Source organism: Bufo gargarizans, chromosome 5 (assembly GCF_014858855.1).
Source record: "Bufo gargarizans isolate SCDJY-AF-19 chromosome 5, ASM1485885v1, whole genome shotgun sequence".
Classification (NCBI taxonomy): Eukaryota; Metazoa; Chordata; class Amphibia; order Anura; family Bufonidae; genus Bufo; species Bufo gargarizans.
Window position 1 is genome coordinate 92,860,195 of NC_058084.1, and position 26,920 is coordinate 92,887,114.

Here is a 26,920-nt window from a genome sequence, read left to right on the forward strand (position 1 = left end):
CTTCCCATATTCACTTGCTGTAGCCAGTAGCTTCCTGCCAGCCAATCTGATTGGATGACTGAGAGACACACCTCCTCACTCTTAAACCTAATGAAGGCATGCAGTGTAAAGGACCGCCCCTCTTTCTTCTGTTTATACTAAAGGGAAGACAGACAAGCCCTAGCAACGGTGTTTAAATTTACAATCATTGACAGACTAACTCAGGTATACATGCCTAGCTCTAATAAACTAGCAAATAAAAAACATTTTAACAGTTACATTTTAAAGGAGTTGGGCCATAAACTACTTTTCAATCTAAACTGTACTTTCATCTCTAGCTCTCATTATTCCTTTGCTTGTTTTTTTTTTTTTTTTAATAAAAAAAAAAAATGTAATTTACCTCTTTGCAGTTTTCTCTTATCTCCCATGCTTGAATCCTACTTCCTTGTTCGTCATGTGACTGCTGCCCATCAGGCCTTAGTACTATGGAGATGTGTCCTGACATCATCAGATCATGTGACACTAACCACACCCCATGTTCTTACTAATGCTGCTTCCAACGTCCTACATTATAAGGCTCCAATGCAGGACGTAACCAACAGCAACTGAAAATTGAAATTGATTTGTCACAGGGTGCAATGGTAGGCTAATAATTTTAGAATAAGGCAGTTTTGATAAATGGTGGTATTTGGGGAAAAAAATGATATAACAGCGATGTCTGTTGGGCGGTATATATTTATATTTGTGGCACAGCTCCTTTAAAGGGAGTCTGTCACCTGCATATGGTCATATACAGTGCTTACATGGCTCTGTAGCACACCTATACAGGATTGTAACGGTACCTTTGTTCTTTTCTTTAGACTTGCACCAGCAGGAAAAACAAAGTTTAATTCATAAAGGTGTCCGTCCAGTGGGGGTTGCCAACTGTCCGTAAATTTAAAGGGAGTCTGTCACCTCCATATGGCCATATACAGTGCTTACATGGCTCTGTAGCACACCTACATAGGATTGTAACGGTACCTTTGTTCTTTTCTTTAGACTTGCATAAGCAGGAAAAACTAAGTTGAATTAATATGCAAATGAGCACTCGCAGTGCCCAGGGGCGGTGTTCAGTGTGTCGGTGCCCAGGCTGCTCTGCCTTCTTTTCACTTTACTCCTCCCCAGTCTCTGCCTTTGCCCGCCCTCCAAGTCCGAACCTATCGATGAGGCAAGAGACTTGGAGGGCGGGCAAAGGAAGAGGCTGGGGAGGAGTAAAGTGAAAAGAAGGCAGAGCAGCCTGGGCACCTACACACTGAACTCCTCCCTGGGCACTTGCGAGCGCTCATTTGCATATGAATTAAACTTCGTTTTTCCTGCTGGTGCAAGTCTAAAGAAAAGAACAAAGGTACCGTTACAATCCTGTATAGGTGTGCTACAGAGCCATGTAAGCACTGTATATGGCCATATGGAGGTGACAGACTCCCTTTAAATTTACGGACAGTTGGCAACCCCCACTGATAAACATTGATGTCCTATTCAAGTGAATGGAGCAGGGATTCTGTTCCCTGCACAGAGGGTGACGGGTGTATCTCTAGGCACATAAAACTGTTATAGGGGTTCTGGCGGATGGCCCCCACAGATAATTTTTATAGTCGGACAACCCCTTTAAGTAATGGTATTTCTCATTGAAATATGTGGGTTGTATAATGTATTTCTCTTTCATTTCACAGGGATATTTAGGTGGATGTATGAAAAGTATAAGATACCGTTTGTCCCTGTGTACGGTGGGTTCCCAGTGAAATTTCGCACATATCTTGGTGACCCTATCCAGTATGACCCAAATATCACAGCAAGTGAATTGGCAGAGAAGGTAAGACAACAAAAACCAAGACAACCAGTGATTAATAGTACTTAGATTAATTTAGAGAATACTTTGTATTTTATGGATGTCTTCTATATCTTGTGTGCCAGATCAACCTTCACCTATCATTTCATTAGGAATGGAGCATGTGCAGGAAAACCCAAATGTTAGGAACAGGACAGATTCACATAGGGATTCAGGGGTCAGTGTTTGGGTGCATTTGTTTTCCCACAACTGCTTTCTCCGGAGTGCTTTCCATCTGAATAGCTCTCACCTAACACAGTAGTTGTCATCATAGTAGTAGTAGTCGTTATATTCTGTTTTACGCAGCACTGGGGGGAGTTAACCCACTGGACACCTGGGATAAAACAGTTAACCTCCTTAAAACCTCAGCCCTTAGCATGTGTCCTGTATGCTGAAAGGGAGTCTTACTGTCACCTCCAGTATAGTTTTCAGAGTAAGCAATATATACATACTTTTCATGTGAAAATCCAGTCTGAAAAAAGCTTCATTTGCAGATTTTCTTTGCAGAGAAGGTTTTCGGTGCACTGTGGACGCAGCCTCGCTCAGTAGGTGCACCATCAACATGTTGGTAACGCCAACCAGCTCCTTCCCGTCTTGTTTATTTGCCAGTCCCTGAGATTTCAGAGCCAGTTGCAGTGACGCAGGGGACGTCAGGTGCACCGAATGGAGTGGTCCTGTCTGCAGTGCAACGAAAAACCTTATTTGCCTAAAAATAAAAAGAAGCATGTCTTAGAATGGTCTGGATTTTCAGAAAGGTATGGTTAGGTTTAAGTACATCTACCCTACATGACAGTTTGGTTACTTGAAACTGATTTTGGAGGTGACGGACTCCTTTAGCTATGCATACAGCTGTGTTGTTTGGGTAACTTATGTGCTTAAGATTACTACATATATCACAGCATAGAAAGGGTTTGCGGGAGTTCAATATTGATGACCTTTCCTCAGTTAATCAGAGTGGGGCCAACTCCTGGCACCCCTGCCGATCAGCTGTTTGAAGAGACCGCAGCTCTCCAGTGAGCTAATGTACTTCTAGTTTTGCCTCCTCTCTTGTGTTCTATTTGCTATAAAATCATAGAAAAAAAGAACCCCCCCCCCAACATAACTTTTAATAAAGACATAAAATAGATTATGACATACCCCAATGTGAACTCACTCTAGTGTATCCCTAACGCTGGGTTTACACGGCCTGATTGTCAGGCAGATCATGATGACAGTCGTTTGTGCAGGCAAGTAAATGATCATTTCTAGGCAGCAGATCATGCAGTCTAAACAGCACTCTGCAGCCCAGATACAATGCAGTTGTATAAGGACGAGCTATAGCAATAGCCATCGCTCTTCCTTAGGGCTCATGCACACGGTCAGGGCCCAGCCGTGTCCGTATAACGGCCCGCAAACAGCGGGTATACAATATGCGGGCACAGGCCCTGTGTACTGCGCATCACGGATGCGGACTGAAAAGTCTGGTGCGGAACGGAGACATGGAACCCCACGGAAGCACTACGGAGTGTTTCTCTCCGTGCCTCCACACCTCCAAAAATATAGAACATGTTCCATTTTTTTGCAGTGCGGACTGATCACGGTCCCATTCAAGTTGAATAGGTCTGGATCCATTGCCGCAGCCCCAGTGCACGAAATGGCCGAACAACGGCCGCGTGCATGAGCCCTTATACTGTGGAGATACATGCAGCAATTCACCTCCAGTTAACAGGCAGCCGATTGGCAGGAAGGAAGCGTTTTTTCCCAACAGTCGGTGTCTCCCCGCCTGGTCTAAATCCACATTTAAACGTCCTGGATAACACTGGGGTATAGCACAACAGGATAGACAGTGGGGTCGTATTCAAGGAAAGATAGCATAAATCAGATCTAGTCACTGCTGCACACACTAAATAAACCAGATATAACCCCTTAAATAATCAAAGTTACTGCATCCAGTGGCCTGATAACAATTACAATCCTAGTAAAGCCCAAAGCGTTTCCTCCCACCAATCTAGTGGGATTGATCAGGGGCTACGGTGGCAGTAGAAAAGGGTGAAGGTTATAAGAATATACACGAAGGATGTTACAAATATAGTAGTAAAAACCTAACTGTGACCTCATTCCCCCTAAGATCCAGTAATACCAGATAGCTGTATAATACCTCTAATACAGAGATATGGAGAGAGCAATAGCATAAATCAGAAAGGGAAACACTAACTAACCCCTGACACCAGTGCAGGATTGGTTGTGGAAGGGAGGTGTATTTCTAGAATAGGGGTAGGCAACCTCCGGCTGTTGTGAAACTACAACTCCCAGCATGCATGCTTGCTCTTCTAAGGGTACTTTCACACTTGCGTTGTTTGATTCCGGCAGGCAGTTCCGTTGCCTGAACTGACTGCCTGATCAGGCAAACTGTATGCAAACGGATGTCATTTTTTCTGACTGATCAGGCATTTTTCTGACTGATCAGGATCCTGATCAGTCATAAAAATGCCTGATCAGTCAGAAAAATGCCTGATCAGTCAGAAAAATGCATTGCAATACCGGATCCGTTTTTCCGGTGTCATCAGGCAAAACGGATCATTTTTATTTATTTTTTTCATTTTTAAAGGTCTGCGCATGCGCAGACCGGAATGACGGATCCGGCATTCCGGTATTTTGAATGCCGGATCCGGCACTAATGCATTCCTATGGAAAAAAATGCCGGATCAGGCATTCAGGCAAGTCTTCAGTTTTTTTTCGCCGGAGATAAAACCGTAGCATGCTACGGTTTTCTCTTTTGCCTGATCAGTCAAAACAACTGAACTGAAGACATCCTGATGCAAACTGAACGGATTACTCTCCATTCAGAATGCATGGGGATATGCCTGATCAGTTATTTTCCGGTATAGAGCCCCTGTGACGGAACTCTATGCCGGAAAAGAAAAACGCAAGTGTGAAAGTACCCTAAGAACTCTCATATAAATGAATGGAGCATGCTGGGAACTGTAGTTTCACAACAGCTGGAGTGCCGGATGTTGCTGATTCCTGTTCTAGAAGATTCATCTCCTATGTGACGTATCAGTAGCCAGAAGGTCAGTCATAAAGCCTGTTTGTGTGACAGTCAAGTGTGAGTAAAGGTTGCTGGAAGTGTTTTATAAGCTGGCAGGGAGAAGCTGTCCAGCGGATAGTGAAGGATATTACTACGTGCTGGCGAGGATTTCTTTTGCTGTTTAGTTTTTTCTTAGGTTTTACAGAGAAGGCTGCACACGAAAAATAAAAAAAAATAACTACGAGTTGGCGTACACCGATAAATTACTATTGGCTTCTTTTGGATGGAACAGACACCTGTTCTTTTACCGAAGAAAAGGCCGATCCCAAACAAAAACATCCCACCCCTAGATGATATGTAGCTGATCTCATAATATTAAATGATCTGGTAATAATAAATACATCATAGAAGAATAGCTTATCTTGGAGGGACTGCCATGTACTATTAACAGACGTTGCGTTACGTGGATGACCACGAATTTTGGCTTACCATGTCGTAGGTAGCGGGTTTCCAGTCTCACTGATCTCACATCTGAGTAGAAGCACCCTGGGAAAATGGCCACTGATATGTATGTAAGGGCAGAGGTGATCTAATACGTCAGAAGATGTACCAAGGGACATCTTAGAGTGGATTACAAAATGTCCCCAAGGTAACAGGTGACGCAGCCAGAGTGCAATAAACATGAGCTGTACATCCATGGTCTCAACACAATAACACAAGGACTTTGAGCAATAGATGACGGGCGCAATAAATACAGTGCTAAGAAGCACCATGTATAAATAGACATGGTGACAAACATTGACGTGAGCTGTGCCCATAAACGGGTCTAGGCGTAGTAACCGGCAGCTCCTGGGGAATAACTTTTTGAGGGAAGAGCAGGAAGGTGGATTAAAAAAATGGAGTCAAGTATCAAATTGATGAGGATAAAGGAGGTAAAAATTACAACCACCCTTCCCTCCCGATAGCCTAGAAACTAAAAGGATGGATTTGAGGTTAAATACTCCAAAGTGGCAAGCACATAAAACTACATAGAAGCAGATACTACCACCATATCTAACCTGATGTAAACTGGTGAGCTAAATGACACAGGCAAAACCTAATTGCTCATTGAGGACCATCGGATGTACAGTCTTCAACCTATATCCTCTTATCTCCGACGCCAAAAGCCTCCGTGGCAAAAAACCTCTGAGCGTCTTATTATGCTGCTCCTTAATGTGTCTTGCCACCGGTTTGTAACGTTCATTGTTGATGTCCTAACTATGTTCCAAAATACGATTGCAAAATTCTCTGATTGTTTTACCTCTACATCTGCAGATATGAATGACCCCCCCCCCCCCCACCCCCAGTAGGACAATTGGCAGATCTTCTGTTCTCATAATAAATGCCTGTGCCAGGGTTCAGAGAAGAAGTAGCTGTTAAAATAAATCTGCACGTTTACATCGACCACAGCGGAAAGTGTTTGGTGGTCCGGGAGAGACAAAGTGACTTTTCAGCTGACCATCATGGAAATTGCGACACCTTCTATAAATGATAGCTAGTGAATCCGATAGAGAGTGACAAATATTTGGCTCAGTTTTTAAAAAAAGACCAGTATTTACGGTAGATATAATCTCGCCTATTGTCTCTGCCTGGGCCTCACATGTGCCTATAATTCAGATACCGGACTTTTGGTTTTAGATATTTTAGCAGCAAGAAGCGATAACTCCAATATTGTGACTTAGCATAATAGTATGCCTTATTGATAATATGTGCAGGATATTCTGTATCCCTAAATCTGTTGGCCACTTTGATGGAACGATATTTTGTTAGAATATGGCTGTGTATCCTTAAAAATTGTCCCTCATATATTTACTTTTTCAGTGGGTAAATATGACAACTCTTCCGTTGTAGAAAGCTATTACTACCAATTTTTTTCCCGAAACAAAGTGGTCTGTATACTATTATCCATACCTCCTTCACATGAACCTGTCTACAAGGTTTGCATAGATGATACAGTACCTACACGGATAGCACATTATATCCCCAAAGCAGCCCCCCCCCCTTTTTGTTTCAGGGTTTGCAGTGGTCCTGAAAATATTCTCCACACCTGATGATCATGCCCCCGAATAGTCCAATTCTGGTCCACAATCTATGGCATTATACATAGTCTCTTCACTGTCCTCATCTGTCGAGATCCTGTGGCTGCTCTCCTGCATCATGCTGTCACAGCTCCACATCTAGTGTCACCGTCTCTCTTGTGTTCACTTTGCTGTCAAGCAAGTTAGACAGTTTTCAGACGAGCGAGTGTCACGCCCCGCATCCGCAGCATAGCACCCATCCTGAACTTCCAGCACTGCCGGGGTCGCATAGCATTATATTGATTTATGGTGCTATGTAACCCTTACAGTTCTGGAATGTATTGGATAACACTGACACCATTATGTCAGTGTTATCCAGTACATTCCAGACCTCTAAGGGTTACATAGCATCATAAATCAATATAATGCTATGCGACCCCGGCTGGAAGTTCCAGATAGGTACTGGGCTGCGAGTCAGGAGCGTGAAACTCGCTCATCTGAAAGGGGCCTTATTGTTCTTTGTCTGTAATTTCATTGTGAACTAAAGTCTTCTGAAATCTTTCTCCATTTTAAGCACAGTACAGAAGTTCAGAAAGATCTGGTTCTCAGAGTCTTCGTTGTGTACATGTCAAAAGTGACTTGTAAGCAGAGAAGGACTTTGATGAGAACAGTCCCCTCCTGACATGTCTGTTGTAATAGCTCCATGCATTCTTCATGTAATAACAATTCAGGAGCATCTATTCTTATGGCTCTCTGTTGTTCCATTCCTTTATTATTTCAACTAGAAGTTATGAATGAATTGCTAGCAGAGGGGTGTTGGGGGTGTGTACCTGCTCAGTCTAAAAATGGAAGCACTGATTGGATAGAGTGAGTCTGTGCAGGTACACCCCCCAACTGGTAACACCCCTCTGTACCCTTACTGCAGACTGCTAGCAATTCATTCATAACTTCTAGTAGAAATAATAAAGGAATGGCACAACATAGAGCCATAAGAATAGATTCTCCAGAATTGTTATTACATGGGGGGATGCATGAAGCTATTAAAACAGACATGTCAGGAGTGGTAAGAGGTCCTCTTTAAATTCATTCACATTGGGAGTCATTTATTAAAGACGCTGGTCTTTGATACTCCCTCCACTCCTGGAAGATGCACCTAAAATTTATTACGTAGCACAGGGCTTGTCATAAATTAGGTGCAGCCTCCTCCAGTCCATGCACCTACAGTAAACTCTACTCCAGTCCCTGGCTGAAGTAGATGTCAATTGTCATTTTGGCTGGTTTCCTGGTGAATTTGCCTGGGCCGATGGCTACAAATGTAGGGTGACGGCAGATAACTTCCATGCATACGTATCTCTCTGACCCAGTGCTAGTATGGCGATCTGCTTGTCCCAGTGCCGAGAACAGGGGTATGGAATTGACAATGACAGCAGCAAACTATCTCCAGGAGGGACTGACGATCACAGCCAGGGCATTCAGTGGGGTTTTCCCCCCTCTCTACTCTATATCATACTTCATGCTGGAGTTGGTCACACGGGGCTGGTTTCTCAGCCATGTGGTCATGCTCAGGGCCTCCTCTTCCTGCTCTTTGCAGCATGTAGCTCACACAGTGGTTGCTGAATGACTCCCCGGGGCCCTGGCTCCTGCTGTCATGCTGCCCATGTTCTCATGCTATTAATATTTAATACTGATAATGCATAATTGAAGCATGTTGAAAGGGAAAGCATAGAAATCCATTATTAGATGCTGTGTGTAATTGCCCTATTAATCAAATGATATTATTGTGTATTTAGACATCAAAATAAAATAGGTTTGAATGAAACATTAATAATCTCCAGTATCTGCAATTCCAAGTCCTTCTGCCAAAGCAGCTCACCATATTAACATGTATAATAAAATTGAGGCTCGTGCCTCACTGAGGCTCAGAATGTGTCTAGCACTTACCTGATAATCTTCTTAATGGGGTTTAGTTGCTTGAAGTTTATAATCATTGCAGTGATGGAAACTTGCTCTTCATTCATGTTTGCACGTAACACAGTGGTGATCACACAAAGCCTGATTCACACGACGGTGCTTGGTCTGGAAAAAAACAGTCCTTATGTTAGCCGCGGCTCCCCCGACCCGAACTGATTCAGTTCCTATCTGACTATGGGTCTGTTGTACTGTGCTCACAGGAACTGACTGCATCATTAAAAATGATGTTGCAGTTAGTTGATTCAGTATGAGTTACCCATAGAAAGCAAAGAAAAAGTATGAGTAAGGGCTCATGCACACGTATTTTTTTCCGTGTCCATTCGTAGTTTTTTATTTTTTTGTGGCCTACATGCAGAACCATTCACTTCAGTGGGTCTGAAATATGACTCTGTGTGCATTCCTTTTCCATATGGCCGTTCCGCAAAAAAGATAACACATATCCTATTCTTGCACGTTTTGGGGACAAGGATAGGCATTGTTACAATGGATCCACAAAAAAACAGATGCAATACGGATGTCACACGGACGTCATCCATATATTTTGCGGACCACAAAATACTTACGGTCATGTGCATGGTTTCACACTGCCGACACAACCTTCCGACTGCTGCTATTTGTCCGGCCGATTTTGGCCGGATCACCGCTGGACACCATACCATAATAGTTAATGGGGCAGTACGGTATTGCGGCAGCATCCAGCAGTGAAGAATTCTGCTGAATGTTCCTGACCAGGAACAGATGGGACATAACCGTATTTTGGATCCGATCCTCATTTTTTGGAGGATCTCACTTCTGTGGGTCCGCAAAGAAAATGGACAGCACTCTTATGTCCGCATCTGTATGTCCATTCTACAAATGATAGAACATGTCCTATTCTTTTCCGTTTTGCACCAACGGACGGTATCCGTATTTTGTGGATCCATGGTTTGTGTACTGCATAACGGATATGGTCGTGTGCATGAGGCCTTATGCATAGCAACAAATTATATTTTATTTTTATGAAATGAGATTAGATTGGCTTCTATGGATAACTTCTTCACTTTTTCTTTGCGCACATTGTGAGGAATGTCTACTACAGTCCTGTCTTATCATCAGCAATATGCCATATACATCAGTCACATGAAGCCCCATCCGAGTATCTCTTATGTCATTTTTTAAATGTTTTTTTTTTTTCTTCTAGACAAAATGTGCCCTTCAGTCACTGATAGATAAACACCAGAAAATTCCTGGAAATATTTTCCGAGCCCTACTGGAGAGATTTCACCAGAGAACTAAAGAAGATTAAAGTGCGGTTATGTACAGGTTGTCCTCTGGTCTCTTATGTGTTGTACACTTGTGTAAATATGGGAGTTAGTTTGATAAATCATTTTATTGATCTGTTAGATGAAAACGTAGAAAAAGAGATTCTTTGCCGTGCAATATGTATGTTTCTAAAGGCTTTTTAAAAGTGACCTGTCAGGTCTGTTGATTGGAGTATAAGTAATTAATGTAAATTGTGCCCGTGTTTAGTATAAGTGTGCAGTCAGGAAGGGGTTACAGCTGCACCCAGTACTTTCTCTCCAGGGGTGTTGGCAGCTTGTTGGGCTTTCCTGGCACCAGCATACACTGTCTACATTCCTGGTTCTCCTGCCTACTGGGTTGTATAAGGGTGCAGCAATATGCAAGTACCGATGTCTTTCACGGTATCATTTCAAGCCACTGTTACATGACCAGTAAAAGTGTGCCCCATGCAGGTGGCACCTTCTTTACACAGCACACGTGAAGGTAGAGGGGACATTAAACTACCTCTTTTATAGACCAATGCAAGCTGTGATTATACGTTGTGTCTCGGTGTCTTTGTAGGCGGATTAATTCATGGCACCATAGTGATTACCATGACTGTTACTCAGTTTGCTGTGCCACCTTTCTATTAATTAGGAATCCTCTGATTCTAGAGATTATCTGCTGGACATCCACCAGTTTAACACGTATTATCTATAGAACTGGCACATTCATAAATGTCTGTTGTCAGAGACACATTTAAATGGTTTCCCCACCGAAAATCTGATTAAAGGGGTTATGCCATGGTTGAAAAAAATGAAAATCAAACAACATATAGTACATGACAATCCTCGTTCTAACAAAGCCAGATCCAGCCCTGTACCTCAGATGGATCCAGAGATCTCCCCATGCATTGCTCCATCAGGGTTGCCCAACCTGCGGCCCTCCAGCTGCTATAAAACTGCAACTCCCACCATGCCCTGCTGTAGACTGATGGCTGTAGGCTGTCTGGGCATGCTGGGAGTTCTAGTTTTGTAACAGCTGGAGAGCCACAGGTTGGGCAACCCTGTGCTGGATTCTTTTCAGGCTGGCAGCACAGGGGCCCGTCCTTTCTGCTGTAGATCTTTCCCTGTAACTGCCTCAGCTTCTAACAGTAAGCAATTGGCTGGTGGCAGTTGAAGATATAAACTGAGCATGTGTGACCACCTCAGTGAGATGGACAAGAAGTGAGGAAAATAATAAACAGCAGGTGGTGCTATACAGATACATTTCATTGAATAGTTAAGTGGCCTATACAAAAAATGTTATTACATGCAATTACAAAAGTATTCAGATCCAGTTGCTGGTTTGAACAGAATGTGTTTTGTGACACAACCCCTTTAATACTGCATCCTGATATGGGGAATCACAGAACATGACTGCTGACTAATTTCCTTATTCTCTGTTGTCAGAACAACACCAAGTCATCGTTGAACTGATCTCATACTGCCATGGTGCTTTTGTTTTATGTTTAGGTAGAAAACCATCTTTAAAGGGTTTGTCCCAGATTTTGCTACTGGTTATCCTATCCTCAGGACAGGTCATCAGTAACAACTTGGTGGGGGTCTGATACCCGGTGTCACCACTGATAAGCTGTTTGAAGAGGCCACTGTGGTCTGGTCAGTCCTGTGGCCTCCTCAGAGCTGACCAAGCACAGCACGGTAAGTGGTATAGCGGCTGTGCTTGGTATAGCACTTCAGGCACATTCACTTGAATGGGATGTGCCATGTGACTGATGAACACGATGTCACTGGCCTACGAACTGCAGCGCTCGCCGGAGCCCCATAACCTTTTCAAACAGCTGATCGAGGGGCTGCCGGGAGTTGGACTCCTGCCAGTGAGATATTGATGACATATCCCAAGGATAGGCCATCAAAATCTCAGACAGCCTCTTTGAAGATGATCTGTCTTGGAGACTGTCCTAATCTGACTAAGCTAGGGCTACAATTGCACCAATCAGGGATCGGTTTTCGAGTGCTGGCAGCATTCAGTACGCACCCCTTAATGGAATGGCTAAGATAACAAAGGACCTTTACAGTAAAGGAGTTACAAAGCTGCGTAATTCCTCTCAGCAGATCAGGCAAGATTAGGATATAGAGTGCATTCACTTTGTGCAATACCCACTATTATCCGCATGGGGGGGGGGGGGGTTCTTTCAGAACTACAAAATTGATAGCCCATCCTTAGTATAGGTCATCAATATAAGATCTGTAGGAGAAATATCAGGTACAACCAACTTCCACTGAAAGTACAGCGCTCTGCCTGTTCTCGTGAACATTAGAACCCCCACCGATCTAAGGGCTCTTTCACACGAGCGGATCACGTGCGTGGAATCCGCTGCGTTAAAGAGTGCCAAGCCCCGTTCCGGACAGCAGAGACACGGAGCAATAACATGATTGATGATGCTCTGTGCCTCTCTACAAAATCACAGTGGGATAAAGTTGTCACCGTGATTTTGTAGTAAAGAGGTCACAGAAAGGCACAGAGCATTCTCAATCATGTTACTGCTCCGTGTCTCTGCTGTCCGGAACGGGGCTTGGCACTCTCTAACGCAGCAGATTACCCCCACGGCATCTGCTCGTGTGAAAGAGCCCTACTAGTTATTCCCTATCCTGTGGATAGTGGATAACTTCTAACAACTGGAATACCACTTTGATTGACTGCTCCTGCTAAAATACTGACTATACCAAAAATCCATGTGTCTTTTCTATCGATTGAATTAGCTCTATATCTTCGTTGAAGCTCGTGCTGGTTTCAGCTTTATGAATCGTGTGCACACTCCTGATTAAGTACAACGCTGTTTGGAAGAAGGTTCTTCTGAAATGAATGTGCCTGGGTTGATTTACCTAGCATTTTATGGTTGTTGTGCTGTTGGAGTGTCTTGTGTTTTTAGAAATCTGATTGACTGTCCTCTTTTAACTCTGATGTTATACCGTAGCTGTTACTGAAATTCATATTCCGCATTCTTTTTTTATCTGAACAGCCTTTATACAGCTCTTATACCGCTCTTAATAGATCGATATTGAGAAATAAAACAATAAATATTACTTCTTTTGTACATTTACAGAATGCGGATGAATATTTTTTGAGTCATTGATGTATCTATTATTGCTGCAGCCACGTGATCCGTTCAGGGGGTCATAAACTGTAATCTGTAAATCTGTTTGTTAAAGGGATTGTCTTAGATAATGTAGAATCTTGGACAACCCCTACAATAGCTTAAAATAAAATAAAACTGTGATACACTCACCCGTTCTGGTACATCTGCCACTGCTTGCTTACAGACAGCAGCTTGGTATGGCACGTGACTGTAGTTGCCAGTCACTGTCCTCTGTGGTCTGCTGCTGAGGACAGTGATTGGCTGCAGTCGTCACATGCTGTATCATGGCACGTCACTGATGCTGTTTGTAAATAAGCAGCAGCAGTAACAAACCAGCGCTGCAGAGAACAGCACGGGAGAAACAGGTGAGTATGTCATGGGTTTTTATTTTAAGCAGTTGTGGGGGTTGTTGTGGATTTTTTAATTATCTCAGACAATTCCTTTAAGTGAAAATAAATAAAAGTTTTTTTCCCCACTAGTAGCTCTTATGCCCTACGCACAGAATAACGGCTCCTGCACACAAAGTATTTTATTTATTTTTTGCGGAACCATTCACTTCAATAGGGCTGCAAAAACAAAACTGTAAATGACGTGTGCATTCCGTTTCCATACGTCCGTTTTGCCCAAAAAAATGGAACATGTCATATTGTCCGCATTACTGAAAAGGATAGGACTGTTCTATTAGGGGCCAGCTGTTCTATTTCGCAAAATATGGAATGCACACGGACGTCATCCGTATTTTTTGTGGATCCATGTTTTGCGGACCGCAGAATACATATGATCGTGTGCATGAGCCCTAAAGGAAACATTTATGATCACTGGGGTCTGACTTCTGGGATCCCAAGCTATCATGAAAACGGAAGCCCCGAAATCTCCTCTGAGAATTTTAATGTGTACGTGTCCACTGCTTCTTTCTTCTTTAGGAGTGTTCAGCACTTTCTCTGGCACTCCCATATACTGTAAGTGGATCACCAAAACCACTCTATATTCATAGGAGTTTCCAGGACCTCCGCTTTCATGATTGTTGCGGGTCCCAGGCGTTGGACCCTCAGTGATCACATACTTTATCCCTATGATGTGGATAGGAGATAATTGTTGTTAGCAGGAAAAAACCCTTTAACAATGCCCCTACAGATAACAAATTTGAATATTTCTGCAAATTGAAATGCACTATTTGTGGCTATTTACCAAAAAATCATAAAAACATAGTGAGGATCCAATCCCTGGAACTTTCATGTTTCAGTTAGCACTACTAAGGCTACTTTCACACTAGCGTTCATAGGTCCGTTCGTGAGCTCCGTTTGAAGGAGCTCACGAGCGGACCCGAACGCAGCCGTCCAGCCCTGATGCAGTCTGAATGGAGCGGATCCGCTCAGACTGCATCAGTCTGGCGGCGTTCAGCCTCTGCTCCGCTCGCCTCCGCACGGACAGGCGGACAGCTGAACGCTGCTTGCAGCGTTCAGCTGTCCGCCTGGCCGTGCGGAGGCGAGCGGATCCGTTCAGACTTACAATGTAAGTCAATGGGAACGGATCCGCTTGAAGATGTCACCATATGGCTCAATCTTCAAGCGGATCCGTCCCCCATTGACTTTACATTGAAAGTCTGAACGGATCCGCTCAGGCTACTTTCACACTTAGAAATTTTTCTAAGTTATTAATGCAGACGGATCCGTACTGAACGGAGCCTCCGTCTGCATTAATATGATCGGATCCGTTCAGAACGGATCCGATCGAACGCTAGTGTGAAAGTAGCCTTAAAGGAAACCTGTCTCCATGAATGCAGTGCAATCTTCAGGCAGCATGTTATAGAGCAGGAGGAGCTGAGCAGACTGATATATACCGTAGTTTTTTAGGAAAAGATTTAATACTTGTAATTTATTTATTTTATTTCCTGCTCATTCTGGGTTTAGCATTCCAATGGGTTATCTTATCAGTAATTGACTGCTTTCTATGCATGTGCAGTTATAGACGGAAGGCTGTCAGTCATTGATTATGCCGCCTATTTAACTACTGAGCCCAGAAAGAGCAGAGATTAAAATGAGCGTCAATGGCCATTTTTACCCAGGCCAGATAATTATCAAGTTTCTTATTACAGATTTGTTTAGCTTAGCCTCTGAGTTACTATATAAGCGTTGCCTTCTATTTGCCAGAGTATTGCATTTTCCCCCTATTGTTGCTGTGTGCTGTCTGAGGTCTCATTAAGTGTCACGCTTCGGTGTGGGAGGGAAACACCACACCGAGCATAAGAGGGAAGGGAGGAACAGGGAATCGGGCCTGAAAACTAGGGAAGGAAGATGGACACCTCCTAGTAAAACCCTAACCAAAATCCTGACTATCAGTATTAACAGACCCCAGAGGTAGGTGTGTTCATACACAGGAATTCCTAGAGTCCTATCTAGCCCTATAGGATCCTGGTACTAATGGCAGGGATAAGACTACCTGTTCCTCCAAAAGGAAGGACGAACAGGAGTCTCCTTCTGGCCTAATACAAACAACAGGGAAATGCAACACACAGAACCCAAACAAAATGCAAAAAGGGGAAGGAAAGACTTAACTTGTACCACATGAAAGGTTAGTATATAAAATGAGAATGCTTGGACTGAGAGAAAATGTCTGTATGTGGGTAAGAAACTGGCTCAGTAATAGAAAACAGAGGGTGGTTATTAATGGTACACACTCAGATTGGGTAACGGTCACTAGTGGAGTACCTTGGGGGTCAGTATTGAGCCCTATTCTCTTCAATATTTTTATTAATGATCTTGTAGAAGGCTTGCACAGTAAAATATAATTTTTTAAGATGACACTAAACTGTAAAATAATTAACACTGATGAGGACAGTATACTACTACAGAGGGATCTGGATAGATTGGAGGCTTGGGCAGATAATTGGCAGATGAGGTTTAACACTGACAAATGTAAGGTTATGCACATGGGAAGGAATAATGCAAGTCACCCGTACATACTAAATGGTAAAACACTGGGTAATACTGACATTGTAAAGGACCTAGGAATTTTAGTGAACAGAACAGCAAACTAAGCTGTAGATACCAGTGTCAGGCAGCTTCTGCCAAGGCCAATAAGATAATGGGTTGCATCAAAAGGGGCATAGATGCCCATGATGAGAACATAGTTCTGCCACTTTACAAATCACTAGTCAGACCACACATGGAGTACTGTGCCCAGTTCTGGGCTCCGGAACAAGGCAGACAAAGTAGATCTGGAGAGGGTTCAGAGGAGGGCAACTAAAGTAATAACTGGAATGGGGGGGACTACACTACCTTGAAAGATTATCAAAATTAAGGCTATTCACTTTAGAAAAAAGACGACTGAGGGGAGATCTAATAACCATGTATAAATATATCAGGGGTCAGTACAGAGATCTATCCCATCATCCATTTATCCCCAGGACAGTGACTGTGACGAGGGGACATCCTCTGCGTCTGGAGGAAAGAAGGTTTGTACACAAATTTAGAAAGGGATTCTTTACGGTAAGAGCAGTGAGACTATGGAGCTCTCTGCCTGAGGAGGTGGTGATGGTGAGTACAATACAGGAATTCAAGAGGGGCCTGGATGTATTTCTGGAGTGTAATAATATTACAGGCTATAGCTACTAGAGAGAGATCGTTGATCCAGGGAGTTAATCTGATTGCCTGATTGGAGTTGAGAAGGGATTTTTGGCCTTTCTCTGGATCAACTTGCAGGATAACAGGCTGGACGGGATAGACAGATGTCTTTTTTCGGCCTTATAAACTGTGTTACTATGTTACTAACTTCAAAGGCCAATGGAAGCACCAGGAACTCTGCCGAGATCCGCACACCAGCAATCCACAACTTATACTGAAGCTATAAACCGCACAGCATTGGGGGAGAAGCAACAATAAATAAGGAAGGTTAAATGACCACATTAGCACCTGAGGCAAGTGGTGTGGGCATTACCAGAAACAACAGACACCTATTGATCCACAAGGAAAACCTGTCAGATCAAACCACGTGTTGCCAGTCTCATTGATTTCCTGCCACCTGTCGCGGGAATGTCCGTGACATTAAGATGGCCTTAAAAGGGTTGTTTCACTTCAGCAAGTGCCATTTATCATTTAGAGGAAGTTATTACAAGGCACTTACTAATGTATTGTGATTCTCCATATTGCCTCCTTTACTGGCTTGATTTATTTTTCCATCACATAATACACTGCTTGTTTCCATGGTTACATACCACCCTGCAATCCATCAGTGGTGGTCGTGCTTGCACACTATAGGAAAAAACGTCAGCCTCTCTGGTGGCCGGGACCATGGGAGCACACATAGGCTAGTGCTTTTTCTTATACTATGCAAGCACCACCACCACCACTGCTGGATTGATGGGTGGTCTGTAACCATGGCAATGAGCAGTATATAATGGGATGGAAAAATGAATCCAGCCAGCAAAAGAAACAATATGGAGAATCACAATACATTAGCAAGTGCCTTGTATTAACTTTCTCTACATGATAAATGCCACTTACTGAAGTGAGACAACCCCTTTAATGTGTCTGTATTGCAGCTTCATGACCGGACCTGTCTGTAGGCAAATGACCCGAACTAATAGCATCCTAAATTCCGTTAAAGCTACACTCCGCAAAACTGTCCCTGCATAGGCTCAGTTCTTATTATGTTTGGATTTTACATTTGGCATATACATTGGGCATATATAATGAAATGTCCAGCTCACCGAGGTAATCCATACAAAATGCAGGACACTTTTAAATATTACTTCAGTTGTTAATAATTTATTAATTGTTTATAATTCTTCTTGGATAGAAAAAGCATAAAATCCACACAGGAAAAAGTCCACATGTGAACAGCATCCAAAAGTGCAAAACAAGTCTAAATGGTCAAACAGGTAATCCACAGGGAGGCACGGTGGAGGTGTCAAAATATGGAGGCAAAGTGGCACATACTGTATATATTGAAAACAAAAGAGTTATTCCAAATCTAATCACAGCAGTTTATTTGTATTCTATAAAAATCCAACATGAAACTGTCACGGTAGGGAGTGGGGGAAACTCCCCACCGTACAATGTCACCAATTACTAGGGCATAGGCAGGGAAAAGAGAGCTGGTCACATCCTAAAGCTTCCCTCAAATAGCCCTAGTCTCCTGGCTGTATGAGCCGCCTTCAATGGTAAGCGGGGTCATACCCACGAACCTAGAAGTCTAGGAATCCCTGCATCGCCCTCAACATAGTGACAGGGCAGAGATCTCCTGTTGATCCATCACCATGGATGACAGGAGTCTCCAGAGGCCCAGTAGCTGACAGAGAGAAAGACAATGCAGCAACTGCACGGCAGGTAAGTACACAGTGTAACAACATAACACTAGAAACAAACAACACTTGCCTGCCGCAGCAGAGATCTACCCGGACCTCCATGCGAACACCGGATGCACGGAAGCTCCAGGCAGTACAGCACACTGTCTTGTAGAGTAGTTCCCCCTCCGGGAACCAACCCCTTTCCGGAGGACACACACAGAAAAGGGGAAAACGTCAAATGTCCATGCAGGCAAGTACACACCTACATAAAACAAACACCCAGACGTAAAACAAACCTCCAACTCAAACCCACACCATAAACACACCAGAAGGGGAAGGAAGACGGGGAAACAAACAGTATGACATCACCAATGACATTGCAGAGAACATCAATGTCCCACTAGGTGGCCCTCAAGGACTGGCCAGACAGAACACCCTGGACTGGAGCTGAGCTCCACCACCAATGACGGCTGGAGAACCACAGACTCCAGCCAGGGAGCCACAGGTAAAAAACCAAAGTGACCACACCCAGCCAGGGAGTTAACCCTTCCAGCATCAGACAGAGGAGGAACCAGGAGAAGGGGAGCAAAGAACACAGATGCAGACAACAACGCATTGCCCCTGGCAACCGGCATATACGGCAAAGGTGTCACAGCGTAAAACACTGAGGCCTTGACAGAACAGCCGATTCTTACGCATTTCAGACCAATACAGCCCTTAGTTACAGAATATATCAATGAGAACAAAAAAAAGTTATAAAAAGTACTCAACCAATTAAGAAACAGGAATAGGTCACTTGAACCGAAGTCTCCATACTCCACCAAATTAGGAAGGATCCACAATATAAGTCCCAAAGTTATAACATGAGTTGGGAATAGCTATGGGCATGTGCCTCAAACTTAAATGAGTTGTGTCACTTCAGCAAGTAGCATTTATTATGCAGAGAAAGTTGATACAAGGCACTTACTAATGTATTGTGATTGTCCATATTGCTTCCTTTGCTGGCTGGATTAATTTTTCCATCACATTATACACTGCTTGTTTCCATGGTTACAACCACCCTGTAATCTATCAGCGTGGCTGTGCTTGCATGCTATATTTTTTCCTATAGTATGCAAGCACAAGCACCACTGATGGATTACAGGGTGGTTGTAACCATGGAAACGAGCAGTGTATAATTTGATGGAAAAATGGATTCAGCCAGCAAAGGAAGCAATATGGACACTTACAATACATTAGTAAGTGTCTTGTATTAACTTTCTCTACATGATAAATGTCACTTGCTGAAGTGACACAACCCCTTTAAATCTCCAACATATACAACTGCAGGGCCGTTTCTAGGGGCGGGCGGGGCGGGCGGCCGCCCGGGGCGCTGCCAGAAGCAGGGGGCGCCCGTTGAGGTACAAAAAAAATAAAATAAAAATTTGTTAAAGGATCGGGCGGCCGGCCGGCCGGCGGCGCCCCTCATGCTGAGCCTCCTGAGCGGCCGGCTCAGTGCTGCGCAGCCTGCCTGCGCTGCAGACTGCTGAGTTGTTAGTGTAGCGTGGCCGAGCTCTGTTCGGTCCGGCCCGGGGTACAGGAGCTTTTGTTTCTTGTACCCGGCCGGACTGAAAGGAAGTGCACACTAAGTGAGCACTTCCTGTCAGCCGGGTACAGGAAACAAAAGCTCCTGTACCGCGGAGCGAACAGAGCTCGGCCACGCTACACTAGAGGTGACATTGACAAGGGGGAGGAAATGAGAGGAGGGGGGGGGGAGTAGAATGAGACTGAGAGTGACAAGGGAGGGGGAGTAGTAGAATGAGAGTGACAAGGGGGGGGGGGAGTAGTAGAATGAGAGTGACAAGGGGGGGGGGAGTAGTAGAATGAGAGTGACAAGGGAGGGGGGGTAGAATGAGAGTGACAAGGGAGGGGGGGAGAAGAGAGTGACAAGGGAGGGGGTGGGGGGGAGAAGAGAGTGACAAGGGAGGGGGGGGGAGAAGAGAGTGACAAGGGAGGGGAGAAAGAGTGACAAGGGAGGGGGGGGGGAAGGGGGGGGGGAGAAGAGAGTGACAAGGGAGGGGGGGGAGAAGAGAGTGACAAGGGGGGGGGGAGAAGAGAGTGACAAGGGAGGGGGGGAGAAGAGAGTGACAAGGGAGGGGGGGGAGAAGAGAGTGACAAGGGAGGGAGGGGGGGGAGGGAGGGAGAAGAGAGTGACAGGGAGGGGGGGGGAGAAGAGAGTGACAAGGGAGGGGGGGAGAAGAGAGTGACAAGGGAGGGGGGGAGGGGGAGAAGAGAGTGACAAGGGAGGGGGGGGAGAAGAGAGTGACAAGGGAGGGGGGGAGAGAGAGTGACAAGGGAGGGGGGGAGAAGAGAGTGACAAGGGAGGGGGGGGAGAAGAGAGTGACAAGAGGGGAGGGGGGGGAGAAGAGAGTGACAAGGGAGGGGGGGGGGAAGAGAGTGACAAGGGAGGGGGGGGAGAAGAGAGTGACAAGGGAGGGGGGGGAGAAGAGAGTGACAAGGGAGGGGGGGGGGAGAAGAGAGTGACAAGGGAGGGGGGGGAGAAGAGAGTGACAAGGGAGGGGGGGGGAGAAGAGAGTGACAAGGGAGGGGGGGAGAAGAGAGTGACAAGGGAGGGGGGGGAGAAGAGAGTAAGGCTACTTTCACACTAGCGTTCAGTACGGATCCGTCTGCATTATTTTAGCATATAAAAGCTAAGTGTGAAAATAGCCTCGGACGGATCCGTCCAGACTTTCAATGTAAAGTCAATGGGGGACAGATCCGCCTGAAGATTGAGCCATATTGTGGCATCTTCAAACGGATCCGTCCCCATTGACTTACATTGTAAGTCTGGACGGATCCGCACGCCTCCGCACGGCCAGGCGGACACCCGAACGCTGCAAGCAGCGTTCAGCTGTCCGCCTGTCCCTGCGGAGGCGAGCGGAGCGGAGGCTGAACGCCGCCAGACTGATGCAGTCTGAGCGGATCCGCTCCATTCAGACTGCATCAGGGCTGGACGGCTGCGTTCGGGTCCGCTCGTGAGCCCCTTCAAACGGAGCTCACGAGCGGACCGACGAACGCTAGTGTGAAAGTAGCCTGACAAGGGAGGGGGGGGGAGAAGAGTGACAAGGGAGGGGGGAGAAGAGAGTGACAAGGGAGTCCGCAGAGCCAGACTGCAGCCAGAGACAGATCATCTAATTGTCCTGGTGGTAAGTAGACAATGCAATATGTGTATTATTTAATTGTTTAGTTATTAATACTACATTTTGCGGACCGCACATTGCCGGCACTAAGAGAATATGCCTATTCTTGTCCGTTATTGGGGACAAGAATAGGACATGTACTATTTTTTTTCAGGTTCGGAATTGCGGATCCGGGTCCGCAATTCCGGATCTGATAAGGGGGGGGGCGGGGGTGCCAATTTTTATCTTGCCTAGGGCGGCAAAAATCCTTGCACCAGCCCTGGTCAGACTTACTGACGTCACGCGCCTGATCCTCCCACTAGGCGGCGCAGGCGCGTGACATACAGTGACTGAGTGAGCGCCGCACTGCCTGCCTGTTACCGCCCGCCCTGAGCCCCTGAGCAGTGCTGATGCCTGCTGTGAGGCGAGTGATGGTCTGGGGGGGCATTAATTACAATGGGGGGATGGGGGTTATTACAATGGGGGGGGGGCATTAATTACAATGGGGGGGAATTAATTACAATGGGGGGGCCACTGTGGGAGACATGAAAATGGGGGCCACTGTCACTGTGGGGGACATTAAGTTTAATAAGGATCACTATGGACATTATTTAGAATGGAGGCTGCTGTTGGTGTCATTACTCATTATAACTGTATAATGTCTGATAGGCCTAGTCCTGAGCTGAGTTATATTACCCTGCCCATGCCCTGTATAATAATGTACCCATCCCTGATACCCCTTAGTTATATTACCCCGCTGGAGTAATATAACTAAGGGGTATCAGGGTACATTATTATACAGGGCAGGGTAATATAACTCAGGACTAGGCCTATCAGACATTATACAGTTATAATGACATCCACAGCAGCCTCCATTCTAAATAATGTCCATAGTGATCCTTATTAAAAATAATGTCCCCCCACAGGCAGGCAGTGCGGGCGGCGGCGCTCACTCACTGTACCTCACGGGGGGGGGGGAGTTTTTTTGACACTCGCCCTGAGAGAAATTTTACCTAGAAACTGCACTGTACAACTGTATGCCGTATGTATTGCACTAGTCTCTCTCCATAATGCCATACTGCAAGATTTTTTTTCAGCCGCAAGACCCACCAAAAAGAAAATCTAGATGCGCGCCTCAGGAGCCGTATCCAAATACTTCTCCATTAAGTCTATTTATAGAAGTGGCAGCATCCAACAATTTGAAGGAAATGGTGCTTTAATCCAAGAAAAAGCTGTACAAGCAACCCAGTGCAACATTTCGGCTATACCTTACCCTTCCTCAAGCATGAGGATAGGTCATCAATAGTAAAAGCCCGGACAACCCCTTTACAGACGAAGCCTTAAAGGCAAAGCCCCATTTTTCAAATCTGACATGTCACTTTATATGGTAATAACTTTGGAATGTTTTTTGTATCCAACTGATTCTGAGATTCTTTCATTGCAACACATCGTGGGTCATTTATTAAGAACGGCGTTTTAGACGCTGTGGCTGGCGCTGGGTCCGCCTAAGTTGTGTAGAGTCGTCGGTCTAAATGTAAGACAACTTCCGTGCTGGCTTAAATTTATACCATCTTCTATGCCTCGTGGCCCGTCCCCTTCCATGCCCATGCCACTCCCCCTTTTTTAGACCTGGCGTAAGTGGGGAAAAGTCGCAGATTGCGGCGCAAGTAACCTTTGCCCCGCAATCTGCAACAGATATATGCCAGAAAACTGGAGTATATCAGGTCGTAAATGACCCTCATTGTGCTTTATGTTAGCGATAAATTTCACTCCATATATTTTGTCCCAAATTTAGTGAAAATTATCAATTTTCCAAATCTGAATTTCTCTGCTTTTAAGACAGATAGTTATAACTCACAAAATAATTAATATTTAGCACATATCCACAGTACCTGTTTTTGGAGATGTTAAAGGAGTTATAAGTATAGCAGCAATTTTACAAATTTTCAAGAAAGTTTCCAAATCCTATATATATTTTTTTAAATTCAGTGGCTTTGAGAGGCCTATATATTGGAAACCCCCAGAAATCACCCCATTTTAAAAAAAGGCATCCCTCAAAGTATTTAAAATGGCATTTAGAAAGTTTATTAGTCCTTTAGGTGTTTTACAAGAATTAATGCAAAATAGTGTTGAAAATGTATTTACATTTTTTTTTTCAGATTTTCAATTTTAATACATTTATTGAAGGTGATAAAATAGCACTAATACTAAAACTTTATTACCCTGATTCAGCAGTTTTTAGAAATATCCCATATGTGGCCCTAGAGTGCTACTTGGCTAAAGCAGTGGTGCCCAACCATTTTTTGTCTGAGGGCCGCACTAGACATGGTATAAATTTCGCAGGCCAGAACCAGGTAAGGCTACTTTCACACTGGCGTTTTGGCTTTCCGTTTGTGAGATCCATTCAGGGCTCTCACAAGCGGTCCAAAGTGGATCAGTTTTGCCCTAATGCATTCTGAATGGTAAAGGATCCGCTCAGAATGCATCAGTTTGTCTCCGTTCCGTCTCCATTCCACTTTGGAGGCGCAGCGTTTTGGTGTCTGTCTGATGAAACTGATCCAAACGGATCCGTTCTGACACACAATGTAAGTCAATGGGGACGGATCAGTTTTCTATGACACAATCTGGCACAATAGAAAACGGATCCGTCCTCCATTGACTTTCAATGGTGTTCAAGACGGATCCGTCTTGGCTATGTTACAGATAATACAAACAGATCTGTTCTGAACAGATGCAGACGGTTGTATTATCTAAACGGATCCGTCTGTGCAGATCCATGACGGATCCGCACCAAACGCGAGTGTGAAATTAGCCTAACTTTGCCAGAAAGAAATGCAAACACTGTGAGGGGGCACGTGTGAGCATTACTACTGTGAAGGGGCAAATATCTGGGCATTTTTTCTGTAAAAGGGGGCGCATCTGGGCATTTTTACCATGAAGGGGGCACATGTGAGCATTACTACTGTGAAGGGGGCACATCTGCGCATTACCCGTGTGAAGGGGGCACATCTGGGCATTACCACTGTGAAGGGGGCACATTTGGGCATTACCACTGTGAAGGGACACTTCTGGGAATTACTACTGTGAAGGGGGCACATCTGGGCATTACTACTGTGAAGGGGGCACATCTGGGCATTACCACTGTGAAAGGGGCACATCTGTGCATTACCACTGTGAAGGGAGCATGTGAGCATTACTGTGAAGATGGCATATCTCTGGGCATTATTACTGTGAAGTTGACACATCTCTGGGCATAGCAAGACTAGGGAGTGGAATGCAGGAAATTCTCTTTAGAAATGCCTTGTGGCACAATATTATGAGTCCTCTCACGCGGGCACCAGACATAGCAATCACATATTAAGAAATAGGCTCAAGTCCAATCACTTCCACCACTACCACCCTTGCCAGTCACATCCTCCATAGACCTGTTCCCATCTGACTGTTCCTCATGAGTGGCACACTGTTATGGGGTATATATGGGTTGCACACTGTTATGGGGTATATATAGGTGGCACACTGTTATGGGGTTTATATGGGTGACACACTGTTATGGAGTATATATGGGTGGCACACTGTTATGGAGTATATATGGGTGGCACACTGTTATGGGATATATATGGGTGGCACACTGTTATGGCGTATATATGGGTGGCACACTGTTATGGGGTATATATTAGTGGAACATTGTTATAGGGTATATATAAGTGGCACACGGTTATGGGGTATATATGGATGGCACACAGTTATGGGGTATATATGGGTGGCACACTGTTATGGGGTATATATGGGTGGAACACTGTTATGGGGGTATATGTGACTTCTTTTTGGGAACTTTGGGACTAGTAAAGAGGAGTCATGTAAAACATGTGCCCCTAGTACACAACAAATCTCTCCTCCTCGTGTGTTGTACTCTGTGGGGTGGGAGGATGTATATTATTAGCTACAGTGGTGATTTGAGGGGTGCCTTGTCCCCCTCACCCTGTCTATCTGATGTTCCTCCCCTATAGAGTGATTGCTGTACAGATGACTGAGCAGCTCTCAGGACACGCGGCACAGGAACAGATTGAGTGGCAGAAGACTAATCATGCTGTGCACACAATATTGCTGTGTGACTGTGCTATACAAATACCTGTCAGAGACGCACCGCCATTAAACCGACGTACACTGCTGGCTGTGGCACCTTCGCTCCGTCCTGCATTCTGTAGATAACAGTTCTCTCCGATGATGCGGGCAGAGCTGGATGGCGTTGTGACGTCATGTCATACAGTAACACAAACACGGGTGAACAGCACTCCTTAGTAATAATGCTGCGGGTGCTTGTCTCCAGGGGGGGTAGTAAAAAAAAAAAAAAAAAAAAAAAGCAACTGATGGATGTAAAAAAAAAAAAAAAATGGAGACCGCACGTCCAAAAGGCGGAATTTTATTCCAGATTCAACGTTTCGGCTTAGTGATAGCCTTTGTCAAGCTTGACAAAGGCACAAAGGCTATCACTAAGCCGAAGCGTTGCATCTGGAATAAAATTCCGCATTTTGGACGTGCTGTCTCCATTTTATTTTATTTTTTTGACATCCGTCATGTCATACAGCACACTGTGCGGACGGCGTGCTACCTCCCTGCCCCTGCCATGGTTAAACTTAATCGAACCCTGACCCTGTACCACACTAAAGGAGGACTCCTGGCTGTCCGTCCTGGCCTTGCGCCGGACGGAGGACCAGGAGTCTTAAAACCGGACTGTCAGGCCTAACTGCACGGGCCACATGACACAGCTTCACGGGCCGTAGCTTGGCATCACTGGGCTAAAAAAATAACCCCATTTTAGAAGCTAGGGATGCAGTGATGGTTTTGACCCCACTGGTGTTTCATAGAATTTCTTAACATTGGAGTGTGAAAATAAAAAGTTTTCATTTCTTCCAATAGTACGTTGCCTATGCCAAGCATTATAAGAAAAAAAGGCACCAAATAATTTATTTCACATTTTCTCCTGAATACAGAAAAATCCCATATGTGGTCATAAACTGCTGTTTGGGGACACAGCAGCACTCAGAAGGGAAGGAGCAGCATCTGGGCTTTTCTAACATGGAATTTGCTGGAATGGTTTTTAAGAGCCATTGTTGACTGAGCTGTGTGAGGACTTATTTGTACAAGAAAAGCTGTAGTTTTTATTTGTACCATTTGGGGGCTTTTTGATCACTCTTTTA

At 44.7% G+C, this 26,920-nt stretch overlaps 1 protein-coding gene across 4 annotated transcripts in view; it reads left to right on the forward strand.

The window, feature by feature from the left end:
* The window catches only part of TMEM68 (transmembrane protein 68), a 40,523-nt gene extending 29,482 nt beyond the window's left edge, over window positions 1–11,041 (forward strand). For all 4 annotated transcript variants that reach the window (XM_044293141.1, XM_044293143.1, XM_044293142.1 and 1 more), the window contains exons 7-8: window positions 1,689–1,828; window positions 10,059–11,041. In XM_044293141.1, coding sequence (XP_044149076.1) covers window positions 1,689–1,828; window positions 10,059–10,163 — 245 coding nt within the window. In that variant the 3' untranslated portion in view covers window positions 10,164–11,041. The remainder of the gene's footprint in view (window positions 1–1,688; window positions 1,829–10,058) is intronic.
* The last annotated feature ends 15,879 nt before the right edge of the window (window positions 11,042–26,920 follow it).